At 37.1% G+C, this 17,366-nt stretch overlaps 1 protein-coding gene across 3 annotated transcripts in view; it reads right to left on the minus strand.

Annotated features, from left to right (window-relative positions):
- LOC135690772 (uncharacterized) overlaps positions 1–17,366 on the minus strand; it is a 71,996-nt gene that overhangs the window by 27,833 nt on the left and 26,797 nt on the right. The window contains exons 28-46 of one of the 3 annotated variants that reach the window (XM_089114052.1): positions 16,919–17,245; positions 15,803–16,201; positions 14,997–15,359; positions 14,164–14,478; positions 13,370–13,540; positions 11,726–12,016; positions 11,341–11,496; positions 10,885–11,058; positions 9,762–9,932; positions 8,682–8,791; positions 8,236–8,294; positions 7,352–7,390; positions 6,490–6,632; positions 5,630–5,932; positions 3,465–3,758; positions 2,828–3,139; positions 1,612–2,078; positions 862–956; positions 198–354 (exon numbers count right to left, since the gene is read on the minus strand). In XM_089114052.1, the coding sequence (XP_088970178.1) occupies positions 198–354; positions 862–956; positions 1,612–2,078; positions 2,828–3,139; positions 3,465–3,758; positions 5,630–5,932; positions 6,490–6,632; positions 7,352–7,390; positions 8,236–8,294; positions 8,682–8,791; positions 9,762–9,932; positions 10,885–11,058; positions 11,341–11,496; positions 11,726–12,016; positions 13,370–13,540; positions 14,164–14,478; positions 14,997–15,359; positions 15,803–16,201; positions 16,919–17,245 (4,346 nt within the window). The remainder of the gene's footprint in view (positions 1–197; positions 355–861; positions 957–1,611; positions 2,079–2,827; positions 3,140–3,464; positions 3,759–5,629; positions 5,933–6,489; positions 6,633–7,351; positions 7,391–8,235; positions 8,295–8,681; positions 8,792–9,761; positions 9,933–10,884; positions 11,059–11,340; positions 11,497–11,725; positions 12,017–13,369; positions 13,541–14,163; positions 14,479–14,996; positions 15,360–15,802; positions 16,202–16,918; positions 17,246–17,366) is intronic. The other 2 variants (XM_089114049.1, XM_089114054.1) reach the window with 2 other exon arrangements.

Here is a 17,366-nt window from a genome sequence, read left to right on the forward strand (position 1 = left end):
TTATCAAAAGTTTTGAGAATTCATAAGACAGATAACACGACAAGAAACTGCTTTGAAAACAGCTTCTGAACCCACGGTGTTCTTGTTAGCTTTTGCAGAATAGTGAAGTTAAAAGTTTGGGTAGTTCTGCAATTGTGTGTTCAAAAGCAGCATTACTCGTAAGTGACAATGTAGAAGAATACTTGTTTGGCACTTACGTTTGTATCGTATAGAGTAACTGTTGGTGGTATTGTTAAAGTTGTGATTGTTGATGTTAGAGCACCAGTAAGTATTCCAGTTAACACTAAGCCAATCAACGTCCATATTATGCCAATAAGTCTTCCAAGAAATGTTCTTGGTGTTACGTCCCCATACCTAAAAATACAAAAAGTTGCTTGCACAAGTCACTAAAAGCTTTATCCCACATCTCCAATTTTGCCTGCGATGAACGCTTTTGCGTGTAGAATAAGATGGTTTTTTGTTGCAACTCCGAGCTGTTTCATGCTTTATGTGATCACATGGCGAGATAACTAGTCTTCAATGAGAGCCAGAAAACATTCAAGAAAAAATTTCCCTTGGTTGTGAGCATCCATGAGTATGGGGTCGCTATGAATGGACTGCAATAAGTTCCTTTCTAATGGTATAGAGCTATATAGATAGCAAGTAACACGGTCCTGTACGAATGTTAAGGACAATAGCTATATGATTTAAGATAAAGATGAATTTTTTAAACATTTTAAAGCCTAAGGGCTACCTTGAGCGAACCTTAAAAATGATCTTAAAAAAATTCTAGGGCTTTCTGTGCCCCTTTTTTCCAGGGACCCTGAGCTATCGAGCAAAGATACCCTTTACGCCACTGGACGAAATGAAAGCAAAACTCACCCAACTGTTGTCATGGAAACAAATGCCCACCATAAACCTTGACACATTCCACATATGTACCGTCCTTTTGCAAATTCTTCATTTTGAAATTGCTCCTATGATTGAATGAGAAATTAATGCTGGAATTACTGATTAGACAACAAATTCCTCAGTTTCAATGTATTTTTATTATGCAGCTCATTTTAAACTTTTAATGTCTTTGAATAAATAGCAATATTTTGACAGATATTCAAAGACCTAGTTACATAGTGGAATTGACATATCTCTGGGAATCTTCGAATAAACAAATTTGAAAATTTTTTAGTTTTATAAAATCTTTTATAAACCCATGTAGCATTCAGTCTTATTTGGAAATAATAGGGAATGTGGTACATTTCTGGGAGCATTAGAAAGCATGTTGCATTTCTTTGGTAGGTAGGATTTTTGGATTGTGGATGACATTTTGACTTCATGACAAGTAGGGTGAATCCAAAACATAGAGCGAAGCATGGGGTTCTCAGAGTACGATCAATGCCCAGTTTAATCAGAAATTAGAGAAAAGCGAAGAAATACACGAGATTGAAAGAAACAAAAGTAAGCCAACACTACGTTTCAAATTGGAGCTTAGTATACTTAATATTATCTAACTTTTGCATCGTTTCTTACAATAAACCATAAGTCATGTGATAGAGTGATGAAAAATCATTATGATCAAACCTAACTGGCATGGAGACGGACGACAAATAAAAGAACAATCAACCTGATACTTACGACAGACCAAAGCAATATGCCAAATACTATGCACATGAGAATTGAGATTAGCACCATTGGCCAGGTCGATTGAACTGATTTCAATGCATTCAGCGTCTTTGCAGCGTAATCTATTGCCCCACTAACAATCATTGCACTCCCTCCAGACTGTACAAGCAGCACAAATATATGATGATCCATAAAATTCCGAATTTCTGCTCTCCCAAATACAGGAAAGGTGATGTGATAACCTAATCCTAGTTTGGCTAAACATTTAGCTTCACTGGACTTCTCTGGGCTTTCTCCACTGGGACTTATGTAATAGTTCACACTTGGTGAAATACCATTGCAGGTCCCACAAGACTTTCTAATCATCTTATCTGCTATTTCTTTGAAAATTCCTGAGATTTTTCCACTTGGGCTTTTCAGCAAGTAAGGACTCTTTTCATGCCAGTTAACAAAGATTTTACTTGGACATTTGCAAGTTTCTGTAAGAAATGAATAAGCAAGTACGTAAAGATGTGTATAACAAAGCAAAACAGAGACGTTCCATGAAATATATTTACTTTATGAAACAACAAATACCCTCTAATCTCTTATAGACGTCCCATTGTAAACACCAATTACGATCAGGGCAGAAATGTAGCTGTTCCTACTCAAAGGCACCACAAATACGATTAAAGGTATCGACATATGCTAATGTGTAATTGATACCAGAAATTGACATTATTCATTTAAAACCAATCCTTTAATCTTTAAATGAACCCGTCGTGTATAGCACCATGTCCTTCAATTGGCCCCCACTTTCCCTTTAATTATCCACCTTTCCAAAACGTAGTTCATGAAAATAATTACACTGAACAAATTTTATGAATAAAGAATCTAACATGAAATAACAGGCCTGTCTATCTTATCACTATGTATGTTTGAGATCTGAATTTCATTTTGAGCAGCTTTTTAGTAAAAGTTATGTTTAAGGTGAAAATTCAGTGGCCCCCGAAGAAATTCCTTTTTTTTCTGGCCTGGCACTCAAGATACTTGAGAGCCTTGATTTGAAGGTTAAAGTACAGGCAAATCTTAGCGTATCCTTCTCGCCATTAAGTTCAAATATATTACCATACAACATTATCTAATGCGCATGCTCCAAAGAAGTAAAACTGTGGGGGGCTCCATAATATGGGTATATCTTTAAAGACTTTGATGAATAATATCCCCAACAAAAGCGCAAAGAACTTACCTGCAATAACGGGATCCGAATAGGGCCCATTACCAGCATCTGTGAAACCGCAGACTGATACGACATACGTTGTATAGCTGGTCAGGCCAGTGATTTTCAACCTAAACGTGTATTTATCGAGGATAATCTCTTTTGTACTACTGCTAGTTACCAGAACATCCACATTCGACACTTTGGTTATCGTGTACTTGACTTTGTATCCTTTTAAACGGCCGTTTGACTTTTCCGCAGCAATTTCATTCCAGGTTACCGTAATACTGTCTAAGGAATACTTCTCCCGCACTCGAACGTTTGGAGGAGGTGCCGTGGGAACTGTGAACGTACATGCAAAAAGTGTTTACGATGAAAAGCTTTGTGCATATAAGGAACAACTATTAGTAGTATGAACTACACATTCAATCCAATCATTACCTCTAGAAACCGTATCTGTTTTCCAACTACATGTCTATTATAACATAAAATCAAATTTTTAGTTATGGAAAATAAAGCTGTTATGGGGCTTTAAGACAGCGCAAGATTGTGACATTCAATTTAAATGCGAGAAAATATATGGAAGATAATGAACAAAAAAGACGTGAAATATTAATTTTGAACTGTATATATAAGTCGAAGTACTAAGGCAACGAAAATCCCTTACCGCCTTCAGGGGTCTTCGTAGTGTTGCTAACTCCTGGTCCAACTCCAACGGATGTGTATGCTCTGACGATTACGAGGTAAATTTGAAATGGCTTTAGATCCTTCAAAATCACGTCAGATGCTCCATAAGATACTTTTGCCTGGTGATAACTGCTTTCTTGGTAAATTTTGTAAAAGACGATGTAGCCACGAGGATAACCGTGAAAGTAGTAGGTTTGAATAGGGTCCCACTCTACGTATATCTGCGTTGGTTTGATGGGTCGCAGCTTAAGATTCTTAGGAGGAATACTCGGAGCTGCAATAGAGATACCAGTAAAGAAGTCATCTGTCGAATATTCATAAAGCAAAACTTATTTTCGAAAAAAAATGTGTGAATAAAGTTTGAATTATAATGGTACTATAATTCGAGGCAAAAAGTACTTGCTCCAAAAAAAGCAAAGTCAGATGTTTGAACTATAGTTCTCATTCAACTATCCAGTCATCAATGCTAGAGGTAGCAATTATTCAAGTTTCTTCCCTTGCAGGCGAAAACAAAGAAAATATTGCCCGATCTGTACGCAGAGAAGGACTTCATGTCAACATGTTAGTCACTCGAATAAGCAATCATTAAACATATCGTGCACATATAAAATAATATGGAGGCGAGTTCGATAACTCCCTATTATTGAGATAAGAATATCTACGTTCGATTGACGTATTTCGCATCTGTAAATTGGATGGCCTTTTAGGCAAAATTTATACTGTTGTCTAGATATTAATTCCTTTTTTGAAAACAGATTGAAAAACGCAAATATAGCTTCCATGTTGCTTCCATAACATTGTTTTGTTGCAGCTAGTAGGGGAGAGCACTCAAACAAGTAGCAAAATCTCGAATAACCCTTGCAATATGTCTATATCATCATCAATACACAGCATTCAAGGTATCGAATGAAGTCTTCCCCGACGTACCCATACTCAGCTATCGTAGACCTAAAAAACCTCCGGGATATATTAGTTCGTGCAAAGAATAAAAAGTGACACACCCAGTAATCCTAGAGGCACTTACAAATGCCACTCGCGACGTAACTGCATAACATGCCAACACATCACAGACAGTACTACTTCTTTTAACTTTACTAACACTGACAAAAACTACGACATAAAAAAAACTGGACTGCAACTCTACTAACGTTCTTTCCGCATTACAGTGCAAACGCTGTTTAACTAACGGACACAAGAACTGCCAATACATCGGACAAACAAGCAGACGACTGAAAGACAGATTTAACGAACACAAACGAGAAATTATCAAAAAAAAGTAGACAAATCTGGTGTTGCAGAACACTTCTATAGCCCAGAACATACCATCAATGACCTTACTATAACTCCATTACTGAAACTCAACGACAAACGAGAGTGTGTCCGACGAGCCAAAGAGCAATACCTCATTGGCCTGGCAAACACTCTCACACCGAACGGCATGAACAGAACCACTGACCGTTAACCTTATAGCAACAATATCATTATTTCATATTATAGTACTTCATCTCCATTACCTTTTCATTCCACCACCACCACCCACCCTCTTTCATTCGCCACCCTTCCCTCCTCTGCCACTGCGCTGCATTCACACCGTTCCACATCAGCCAATCCGACACCACCATCGCCTCTTTTAAATATGTAAAATTTTTAGCCCGTTAACTTTTGCTCTGATGAAGCCCCGTATGCCGGGGCGAAATATTAGCCTTTACTGATTTACGTGTTTTTATTGTTGTTTATTTTCGGTGTATTGCGGTGTTTCATATTTGCTACATTTTTATCGACTTTTCGCCGCAAGAACTCCTTGGAGCCCGTCGAGCAGCCTGCTACAGTGCCCTTTTCTTCATTCACACAAATTTAATGATACACAGCATAAATTCGTGAGCTTCCAATAACAGTTTATATCAAAATGCACTAAAGACGCTTCTAAAGAGCTAAGACTCTCAGACACAACTCTATGGATGATCTACAATGATTAGGCATAAAAAGTTATGTGTTCTTCCTTTTAAGATTAATACATTGTAAGTAGTTAAAATATCTTCAATTTGCGGAAGAGTTAGTTTGTGGATAAAAAAGTATGAAAAACTATACCCTTCCCTTAAGCAGGGTGAGCATGTGTATTGTGCAATATAATATTGAGATTATTACCTCCTTCTATCGTCTGCACCAGCAATTCTTTGGAGGCAGGTCCGTTGCCATATGATACAGAGATTGTCATTCGCACTTTATACCAAGTTACAGGCTTCAAGTGGGTTATATTGAAACACTTTGCTGCTATTGAGATCCCTCGAACCTCCCAAACACCAACGTGTGAATCTTTCTCGCGGTAGAATAGAAAATAGGTGGTGACATTGGAGATGGTGCTTACATTCACCAGAGGCTCCCAACAAACATTAATAGAATGTGGGTCCAGTGGAGTGGCTGTCAAGTTTTGTGGAGGGCTTGGAAGGACTGTAATACAAATAAAACAGAATACGATTCAGATGGTGTATAGCTTGCAGCTGGAAAATTTGGATTTTGGATTTTCATTTGCTTTAAGAAAGTGAATCCTTATATATACATATAAGAAAAGTGGGTTGATAATATGGTGTGGATGCAAAATATGTTGTCAATGGAAGATTTTCATTCCATGATGTCTCTTTTTAGTAAGCATTAGTTGTCATAACTACACGCCAAATGTAACAAAAATGCGACGAAATTTAACCTCTAACGATTATCTATATAGAAATAATTCTTCAAAGCTTATTTAATATAATTATGCTAGAATGATTAATTTCTGGTACCCAGAGTAGCTTCAGGTATAACCTCTAGCCTCTAGCCTCTAGCCTCTAGCCTCTAGCCTCTAGCCTCTAGCCTCTAGCCTCTAACCTCTAACCTCTAACCTCTAACCTCTATTCCCTGTCCGCTAGCCTCTGTCCGCTAGCCTCTAGTTTTCAGCCTCTATCCTCTATCCTACTGTTCATTCAAATAAATATATTCTTAGGAACTTCCAAAAGGTAATTACAAACCGTTCAAAGCATCAACTGCAGAGGCAGTAACATTGAGACCAAACACTCGATTGTTTGTTTTGACGTAGTCTTGCAAATAAAGCACTTCACGCTGGGCTACTTGCGAATAGAAGACGGCAATGTTTCCAACTACATACTCTTTGCTGAAAAAGACGTAAGTATTTCAAATATGATATTTCGTGTTGGAGTTTAGCTGCATCGTAAAGACTTTAGTCTAAAAGTAGCAAAAGTTTGTCTTTTTTATTGGAACTTCAAATAAATATCGTGCAAGATAGACAGGCATTTGTCATTGAAGTTAATGTCAACTTCCAACAAGTCTGACAACTTAAATCAACTTGGCGAAAAATCATAGATGCACCTCCTAAAGTGACACTTAGCTTGCGCGAGAAAAAACAATAAACAAAATGAAGTTTACAACAAAAACTAAATAAGGATTAAGCGTAGCGTTAGTTGGAAAAAGAAATAAGGATGCTCTCGTTAAAATAGAAGGTTGCTGTAAACCTTCCAGCATTGCTATTTTCAAAGATTGAATTCTGCTGTGAATCATTTTGTTATGTAACACCGTTTTGGAACTGTTATTAGACGTGGCTTGCACTACCTTTATATATTCATAGATACGGCGATGAGCTTAATTATATGGACAAAAACTGAATGGGAAGAAAAGGGGAGTGTTATGGCATTCTCTGAGCCAAATCATTCCATTTATGCGTTTTCATGTGAGAGGGTTGCACCATGTACCCCCTCTTGTTACGCCACTGGTAAACAAACATAAAGTTTCCTTTTCAAAACGTGTACAAAATTTATCAAAGCAAGAAGCAGGATTTCAGCGAATCTTGCATCTCTGTTGCGGCTACATATTTACCTTATCTCTCGCCGAGTTCGTTTGCTTGGAAATTCCCTCCTAAAAAAAGAAAATAAAAATACTCTTTGAAGATTTTGCTGTACTGAATATAGCACCGACGCATTGAAACAAAAGTAATTAATAACTCAATACACAGAAATTTTTTATTGGAAAATTCAAATCGGATTTATCTCATTTAGTTATAACAACTGTCCTTGTGTCTCATGATGTAAGCTATGCTACCTATTTTCAGATTTGATCACAGAAAATCCAAGTTTACTATTCATGACATGATCTATTGTTAAATACAGTAACCCTTCAAAAACGGGAAGCTTCAAGATAAAATTTCCGTTCAATTGCAGTGTCCGTTTTCGCACAGATATTTGTCCTGCAGTCTGTGACAAAATCACTTCTCCGATTTTTGAAGTGTCTGTAGTTGAAAGGCGTCCGTTAAAGGAAGATTGTGCAAAACCTTCCAAAAAATATTGATGGCTTTGAGAAAAGCAAACACTTATAGAACAAATTTAACTTATGTCTGACACTCCTAAGCGTGTAAAATCTCAGGATAAGGATTGAAAATGATAAGCTGGAAAATGTGTATCCATTTGTGGATCGAAATAGAATAATCAAAAGTGCGAGTACATGCCTCTAAAGGACCCTAAAGGTTGCCCAATCAATGCTGCATGCCAAAACAAAATATTAAAATTAGATTCATCGAATGAAAATTAACTCTTTCTGTCTACAAAGTAGTGTTTATTCATTCTTATCAAGACGGATTCCAAAGTTGCTAGATTGAAAGACCACAGTGTCATGCAAATTATTGGAAACATGTTGCCATTTTTGTTTTGGGCACAAACTGGATTTTTAGAGTTTAACTGTCAAAACATTGTTCGCAAACGAAATACCTGAAGCTCAATACTCTTATACCAGAAACAAATGATGCATAATTGTAAGCTGCAAGCACCTGAAATCAAAGTGAATAAAAGTACAGTTAGGATTTATCGACAACTTGAACTATCCGATAAATAAAGAAATTGAATTATGTCAAAATTGTAGGGTATGTGGTTTTACATGAATTTTTTTCTTCGATTGATTAACAGCTTGTGCATTTCGTTTAACTTACTAATATAGAAGATCATTGGCGGAAATTCATTTTTCAGATGGGGGGGGGGAGGGGGGGTTGAGGGCAATACCTATAAAAACAAGCAAATTTACCGACAAAAGCGTGTCTAAACCGACAATTTAGCAATTTCCGCCACTGTAGAAGAGGTTGGAAGAAATAAAGCAAGCAGACAGTAAGAGATACGTTAAATTTTATAAAATATGGAATGATGTTAAATAAATTTCTCACGTTTTTCTGAATCTTTGCTGAGAGATCGGTAGATATCGGGCTAGTCAGAGAGTGATATCTAAAGTTCCATTCAAAGTCTGTAAAACGGAACCAAAAGAGGATTTGCAATCCTGAGGACAAAAATAAAGTTTCATTTAGTAAAAAAGAAGAAATTGTCGTTTTTACATAGAAATATACAATAAGTAGTAAATGTTGAAAAAATGCCGCTAGCAAAAATGGTAAAAAAAGAATTCAAAAGACTTGCTGTCGCGGTTTTTGTCAGATGATTTCCTTTTACATGGAGAAAATCCCTATTCTCTCAAGAGTTTATCATATTTGGATTCAATTTTACTTTAAAATTTTAGCTTCTTCCAAGAGTTTCTGGGGAGGAGATTTCCTGTCCCCTTTCAATTTGCTGTATAGAACTTACATGCAAGGAGGTTTAAGTGTCATCAAAGAGATTTACCCTAAGGAGGAAGCTCGTTCCCTCAGTAAACGTACATGTCATGACAGTAGGACAACTCGAAAGAAATAACTCGTGTACTCCAAAGTCTTCCTTTTGCGTAGGTAAATAGATAAGTAAATTGGTAGTAAACAGGTTTTCGAAATATTGTCAATTAATGTCCTTGATTATATTTCGAAAATATCACGTCCAGCCTATCGCGTTAAGCGAAAACAACACGAAAACATTAAGCGTTAAGCGAAAACAACATGTTTTGCAGTCCTCCAGGGTGCGCCTCTACGCTCCGATTTGAATAAACAGCAACAAAAGTTCTAATGTCCAAACAACAAAAGAGGGCTCGAACTGCACACAATTCCAATGAATCGCTATTCAATTCACGCTCAACGCAAAAAGTCTTTATGCGAGGAGAGACCATAATACCTAATATACCCTGGGATTAGACTCACCCTATACATTGCAATCCTCAACATCCACCAATTCTTATATTTTGAAAAAATTACGTCCACCAAAGCAAAATTTTGTATATTTATATTAATACAATAAAATAGCGTGGAATAATGCTATTGTAAAATATTATGTCAAGATAATGCTATGTTGTATATCATGTGACAATAACAAGCTGAAAATAGCGATCATACCTTTGCATTTGTGGGTGTTACATGGTTCTGTTTTATTTGGGCTTCCCTGACAATATTCACCGCCAAACTCAGGTCTTGGATTGTCACAGTAGCGACGCTGCACCAATTGACCTCCTCCGCATGCTTGATTACAAATACCCGTGCCTTCCCAGCTGCTCCAGCCTCCATTTGCTGGAAATAGATAGTGAACAGTTATTAACCAAAATTGATAAGCAGAAACAGGAGAAGTTAATTAATGGTTTTGTCGAGTATGGCAGAAGTGTGTTGGTAGCAACTCACCCTGTGCTGTGTTCTTCTAGTATTAATTTTAGGCTTAATATACTCATCATTATTAGGTTAGGTAAAAAATAAACCCTGAGATTCTTTCAGCAACATTTCAGGACCTATTTTACTACATTTGACCTTTAAAGATTCCACTTTTTGCTCATTACCTAAGCAAATAATCTTTCGGAAATTTTCACTGTTTCATTTTTCATCATTTTTAATAATTTGTGACCATGATCTCAGCTGAAAGGATCTCCTCAGTAACAGCTGGATAGTATTAGAAGTACGAATGACAATCTCTGTATCATATGGAAACGGGCCTGCTTCTAAAGAATTGCTGGTGCAGACGATAGAAGGAGGTAATGATCTCAATCTCAATTCAATATTCAACGATCTCAAATGATTTCAACTTTTTTTTCGATCCGATTCGATCCGTCGCGGATCAGTCATATGATCCAAAGCGCGTGCGCAACACAAAATCTGATCCGATCCGCGGGTCATTTTCCGTAGTGGGTTTTCGGCTTTAGGCTTATGGCTGTTGTAAGACGCCATTTTGGCATCGCTTCAATACTTTTGCAACGTAAGAGTACCGTCGATTGAATAACCTGTACATTTGATTTAAAGTGAGTTTTAGCTGCCAAAAACTTTCAGTTTTCTTCAACAGCTAATTAAAGATATCTTATTCTTAAAACAAATCAACATTTTGCAACAAAAAAAATTCTGAATTAAAAGTGATACTGTTCCCACCTGCCAGCAATGCAAAGAATGATATGCGTAAATTCTGATAGATACATGAAATCAATATTTAATCAGTAACTAAGAAAATATTTTTGACTGATAAATGACACAATCAACTTACTAGGACACAAATGAGGGTTACAGCCTTCCATTTCTTCAACAGATTGCCCATAGCAGTCCTCTCCTCCGTTGGAGGGAGCTGGATTATCGCATCTCCGGTGTCGGTGTTGGAAGCCGTAGCCACAAGTTTTATTGCACGTAGAGAAAGTCAACCATTGGCCCCAGTTACCATTAACTAGAAGATGTTAAACAGAATTTGAAGAAACTTCTTTGTGCACTGCAATCCTAATTATTTCCACTTTATAGAGCCATTTCGTCTAATACAAATGAAAGTCAATTTTCTAAGTTTTCTAAGTCATCTGAAACTCGAAAAAACACAATAAAATTCAATAATAAAGTTATTTTCGATACACGGTAGCTGGCGTCTAATATGTTGGTAAATACCATAAATAGATTTATGTTGAGGTCATATTTTGATAGTAATTTCAAACAGGTAAATATTTTTAACAGTAATCACCTGGACAAGGAGTAGTGTTGCAATCACGTGTCTGCCAGTTATCCCCTTTGCAGCCTCCTTGTGGAAGAAGGCAGTCTCTCCTTGATGTTTGCTTCCCACCGCCGCATGAATTTGAGCAGTAACTCCAAGATGCCCAAGAAGAAAACCCAACATCATCTACAAAAACAATTTTGGCATATAGATAATTAAAACCTCAATCACAAAACAGACATTGCTTAAACCATGGATACTCCTATCCCAGATTGCCACTTCTATTCTAGATTGCAAGTCTTGAAATCAGATGTACAGTGGAACAAGCATTGTAGCACTAAAATGGACTCGGGTATGAAATTTCATATTTTTGATATGCAACAGGAAGAGGTTCGTGAACGAAACCTGAGTCTACCTAAATCCTGACAGTTGCAAAGTCTTCTTGTTTTCCCATCACTGGGCGGAGTTGCGTTGCATGAAATGAGAGCTGGTATATCTTTGAAACCTGCACAGATGTTGTCATTTTCAATGAACGCAGGATGGAAAGGCTGCTTCCACGTGGCTTGGCTGGTCTTGTCTTTGCACTGTTTCCCAAGTTGCTCGAACTTAGCTGGGGAGTTTTTAAGATTGATTTGACGCACGCAAACAAGTCGTCTATTTGGGCAATGAATCAAGCAGTCTTCTCCTGGTGATGCGAGGAACAAACCTGCAAAATAAATAAAAGCCTTCAACAAGAAGAGTCTAAACGCTAAGATCCCAAAGAAAGCAGGTTTGGCTTCCTCATCCCTTCATAACATTAGATCTCAATTTATCTTCATATGCACAGTGTATCTTCGTGTGCATCTATCTATTGCTTTTGTTATTATGACATATTCATAATACATACTCATAATACAAAAAATACCTCGCAACATGGTATCAGGTCTATAAGTTTCTTTGGTGCAAAATATTGGAGGATATACGAGAAGATAGAAAAATCATCCGTTGTCTGTTTTTATCAAATCCTCAAAACATTCAGCAACATTTACTTTTCTGTCAATCATGCAAATGATAAGTAACATTCAAAACCATTTTAGAACAGGGGATGATATCTCTTCGCGTACTTCATCACTGAGAGAGCTCCTTCTAAAGAATTTACCCCAGCAAGCAACATCTTACATAATTGGTTTTTTCTGTTTATTCTTATATTTATATTTATGTATTTTTTCATTCTATGCAAATAGTTGCAATGTAGTTGTAGTAAGATATTGGAAGCAGAGGAATTTTAACATATAAAACTGAATAGAACTGAACTGAGCTTATTAAACTGGGCCTTTTATGCGACATCCTTCTATTAATTCAAGCACATACTATTTGCTGATGTATCGACGGAAAAAATTCTGTCTGTTTGAAGCTTATGGATGACTGAACCTAGTGTAACCGGTAACTGTTTCCACTTTTTGGCCCTTAAAAATAGCCAAACGGACAATGGAAACAATCTGAGCCTCAATAAAGTGGTATTTTCATCGTTTCCTAAGTGGGTGATTAACAACGTACTTTCCTGACTAAACTTTTCGCTAAACTTTTGACTAAAAAAAGTTGAATGAAATGTTTAATGAAATGTTTAGACGTTTTGCCAGGGCTTTAGTATCAATCTCATTTCGTATAATTTTCGTGAAAAAGAAATCATCACTGAATTTTGAGCAATTAAAGACACCAAATGCACAGAAAGTTTTGATCAAATGCTACAAACAATTTATTGGAAATTTAATCTTTAAAGATAAGAATTTTTGCCAATGTTTGGAGCAGTGTTCGTCAAGCGCATCGCACATTTCTCAAACAATTCTCAAGAAAACAGTGCGTCATTGCAAAAGCCTTGCGAGAAATAGAAAACTGAGGGCACAGCACCAGGCCACCGGCACAAAGAATCAGACATTAGACAAATAATAGTGAATATATCGGAAAGATGCTCGATGTGTTAAAAAGGGCTTATTTCTTAAACACTGAAGTTTGGAAAAAATTTAAAGGTTCACTAGACTGAAGCGCATTAGTAATACTTTAAAGAAGAAACGTTTCCCACCTGAGCAAAGCCTTGTGTTGCACGTTTCACTGCTGCCACTGTGCCCCATGCAATCGTCTCCCCCGTTCCAAGGAGAAGGGTTGGTGCATTCTCTTCGTCTAGTCCTCAACCCACCACCACAGCTCTTAGAACATGACGACCAGCTCAGCCACTCTGTCCAGCCACCATGTGCTAAAAACACCAAATGAGAGAAAATTGAGACAGTTCTGTACCTTCAGATACTCCGTTTGCCTTTGAAAATCATGCAGAACCAAATGCAGAAGCTAGTTTGACAGAATGCCAGCTTTAGATACGCATAAATTGAGCCTGCATTATATATTATAATATTTGAAGACAGTAACCTGTACTTAATGTATTATGGTGGATAGGTAAAACACTTTGGATTAACCTGAACGTCAAACAGGGCCATCGAGAAATAGGGGGCTAGGGGACAAGTTGTTCTGAAGCTTCGAGGTCTTTAGGGCCTCATAAAGTTATGAATTCCATTTTCTGATAGAATTAATTAATTTTAACAGAATTACGCCTAAAAATAGCAAAAGGTCTTGAAGGGTTGCAAGAAAATTAATGAAATTAAGCCAACCTAAAGGGCATGGGCCTAAAAGTTTTCTGCTTTCTTCGCTCGCAGGGGGCCTCGTCTTTTGGTTTTACCCCAGGGCCTCCTAAACCTCCTGGTAGCCTTGCCGCCCAACAAGAGATATGCAGTTGCTAACATTAACATTTATCACACAACAGGTGTTATTGTGTTAAAGACAGTGTTGAATACAGTATTAGTGTTGAAAACTTGTAAATCATACCATATGGTCCTGTTCTGACAACGATATCCTGCGTTGTAGCCCCCAAACCCTTGATTGTATATCCTCCTATTGAAAAGTTGTAGTAAGCATAGAGGTCTAGGCCTCTTACTTCACACTGCGTCACATTCTGTGAAATATCAGTGCAGTTGATGGAATCAGCGATGACGTCACTACTTGCATTGGTTCTGATATATCGAACGTTGTAGCCAAGCAGTATGCCTTTTTGATATGGCAGAGGGATGTTGATCCATTCAAGCTTGATGCTCTTTCCACTGGTGTTGTAGGCAGCAGTAACCACAGGCGCTACACTTGGAACTTGGGAAAAAGTTAACATTTTACTTCAAATTAGAACGAAATTTTTGGCTAATTCTCACATTCCAAGTTATATTGATTTTTGCTCGCTGTTATGAAAAGTCTAACAAGAAAGTCTTTTTCGTGATTTTTTTTAAATTGGCTGGGGTGCTTTTCATATAAAAAAATTCATAAATTCGATAATGGGCTGGTCAAGTAGCATATCTAGAATTGGTGGAATTCAAACACCGGAACATGAAGACAAGGCCATAGAAAGAATAAAGAAACTGCTGTTAGACTTGTTTAATTTTGTCTAAGGATAATCAGAAATGGTGACACAGGCTTATATTTTGATATTTTTGTCTCTACCAAGAGCGAAGTTCATGTGTACTCAACACAACTTACAAGTGAAGAAATATTGCATTTATCTTTCTTCATATTGACAAGACCATGGTTTTACTTAAAAAGTTTTGGTCGAGATGTACACAGAATATGCGGTTGAATAAAACAAGAAGCAAATAATTCGTAGGCCTAAGAGTTACCATCTTCTGCAGTCAGCACAATAACTTCTGACTCGGGCCCAGTGCCCGCAGATGTCATAGCTGCAATTCTGATTAGATAGTGAGTGTAGGAGGATAAATTTCCAATTGTTGCCTGCAGAAGCTGACTGGGAACGAATTCAATATTGAAATCAGTTGAATTGTCATACAGAATACGGCTGCAGTCAAATGAAGTGTTTTTATTGTTTAGCTGCTTGAGAAAGTGACAAAGTTTCATCAAACGTAGAACATATCCTGTGATAACACCATTTCTTTCCAAAACTGGAATTTCAAGCCATTTGATAACTAACTCTGTTGATAGGGTTGAGTTTGCAACAAACGAAATCTTTGGGGATACGGCAGGAGCTGGAAAGGAAAATTTTAAAACTTCATAAGTCAACTACGGAAAAATGTACTGTTTTTAGCTGATGTATTTAAGTAGTCTATGCATGCAGTTTCTATTTGGGAAAAAACTTGCAAGGTCCTTCTACTTTCCGTTAAGACATCTTGAATTGTAGCTTCCCCTGTTTAAAATGCAAAAGAATGAGAAGGCACATGAAAGTTGGGATATAAAGAAATATAGAGTATGATATGTATAATATGAGGGCAGGTGCATTAAGGATCGGTTAAGCTTGATACGAGAGAGTGCTGCAAAAACAAGCACATAGAAAAGAAATTATTTCTATCTGCCATTCAAAAACGTCAGTTTTAAATGTATCGTGGTACTTTTTGAATAGGACAATTTAGAATTATTATGGTAGAATGAATTTTGCTGCAGTGAAGACATTTAACATGAGTGGAATACTTACAAGTCTCTCTTGTCCTGAGATGAACTGCTGTACTAACACCACAGCCGGCGTCATTGCACGAGGCAAGTTTAATGGTATACTGCGAATACGCTTTCAAACCAAACAATAAAAAATGATACAGCTCTGTAATATTATTATGTTCAACGTTTGTGAGTTCATCAATGAGGTAATTGGAGATATTGTAACTGGCAATTGTCTCAGAAAGAGCTGTAGAGTTAGCATAAACATAAATTTCTCTAAAAACGCCTGCAATGATGGTAGCTAGCGTTTCGTTAATTGCCATTTTAAATCTGCGAAATTTGCCATGCATGCTGTTCGCTTCAACTTGCATCCAACGTAATAAAACAGCATTGGCAGATATATTTATTGCCGTAAAATTCCTTGGTGCAGCCGAAGGAGCTAAAAGGAAATTACGTTATAAAACAGCAGATTTTCCATTCTAAAATAAAATTGTTTGAGCTAAAGCATCACAAAATAACCATGGACACTTCACATACTTCTCTGGCTACGAGTCCTTCACCCCTTAAGAAGACAATCTGTCATCTTTGAAAGGCAATTGTAGAAGAATAAGTTTTTTGAAGCATGTTGGCAATTGATTGAATCCCCTCTCAGTTCTACAATATGACTGGAACGGGGAAGCTTATTGTGTGAAGACAGAGACTCAAAGCTCTGTGTCAAACTGGCACCAAACTGAAATTGCCTAACAATCGGCGAGAAGGGGAAAAGGCTTGAAAAAGGCAAAGTCATATAAAGGGACGTCGAAACTGGTGGTGCACCATGGACATGTTCCCCAGAACTTTTGGAAAAACGCCGTTTTCTTAGAAGTTACCTCTTTGAAACAATTTCCCTCTCTTCTACAACATGGTGCCCCTTCAATTAGTTCCCCTTCATCTTTTGAATTCTTTCGACGTCCCAGGAACTGTATTACATACAGTCTGCTATTGCTTATCGGGATTTACCTATAAAAACTTAATAAAAATTTTGCTATTCATCTTTGTTACACTGTTTTGTAAAAAGCTGCATTTGGTGCTGTCTGCTGCAAGCATTAAAGAGGAAACATGTTTTTTGCATTCTTATTCATAAGATAACAAATCAAAGTTACAAATAAAAGCTTACGTGCTTCTCCAGTTACAATACTGTAAAATTTTCCAAGTCTTTCTGCCTCCCCAGCAGAGGTGTAGGCAATTGCTTCGAACTTGTATGTTGTTGAATAAACTAGGTCTCTAAGTGAAGCAGATGTAAAACCATCTTTGTCGTCATTTCTTGATATCTTTGTAACGGATTCGTTAGACCAGGAGTTGTCAATCGTTTTCCAAGAGAAGTAAACATAGTAGCCAATTATTATTCCATTTCTCTGTTTTTTCTCTGGAGGTCTCATTGAAATCTTAACCTCGTTTCCATATGTGAGTTCAACCGAGACATTCATTGGAGGACCTTCAGGTCCTAAGGTAATAAGCAAGTTAACTTTTGTCATATTACATCATCAAAGAATTTCTGTCAGTTTATTGTCTTTAAATAGCTGTTATTATGCACCATAAATCAGTGTGCTATTTGACATTATTTT

Source organism: Rhopilema esculentum, chromosome 4 (genome assembly GCF_057945365.1).
Source record: "Rhopilema esculentum isolate cy_ngs chromosome 4, ASM5794536v1, whole genome shotgun sequence".
Taxonomy (NCBI): Eukaryota; Metazoa; Cnidaria; class Scyphozoa; order Rhizostomeae; family Rhizostomatidae; genus Rhopilema; species Rhopilema esculentum.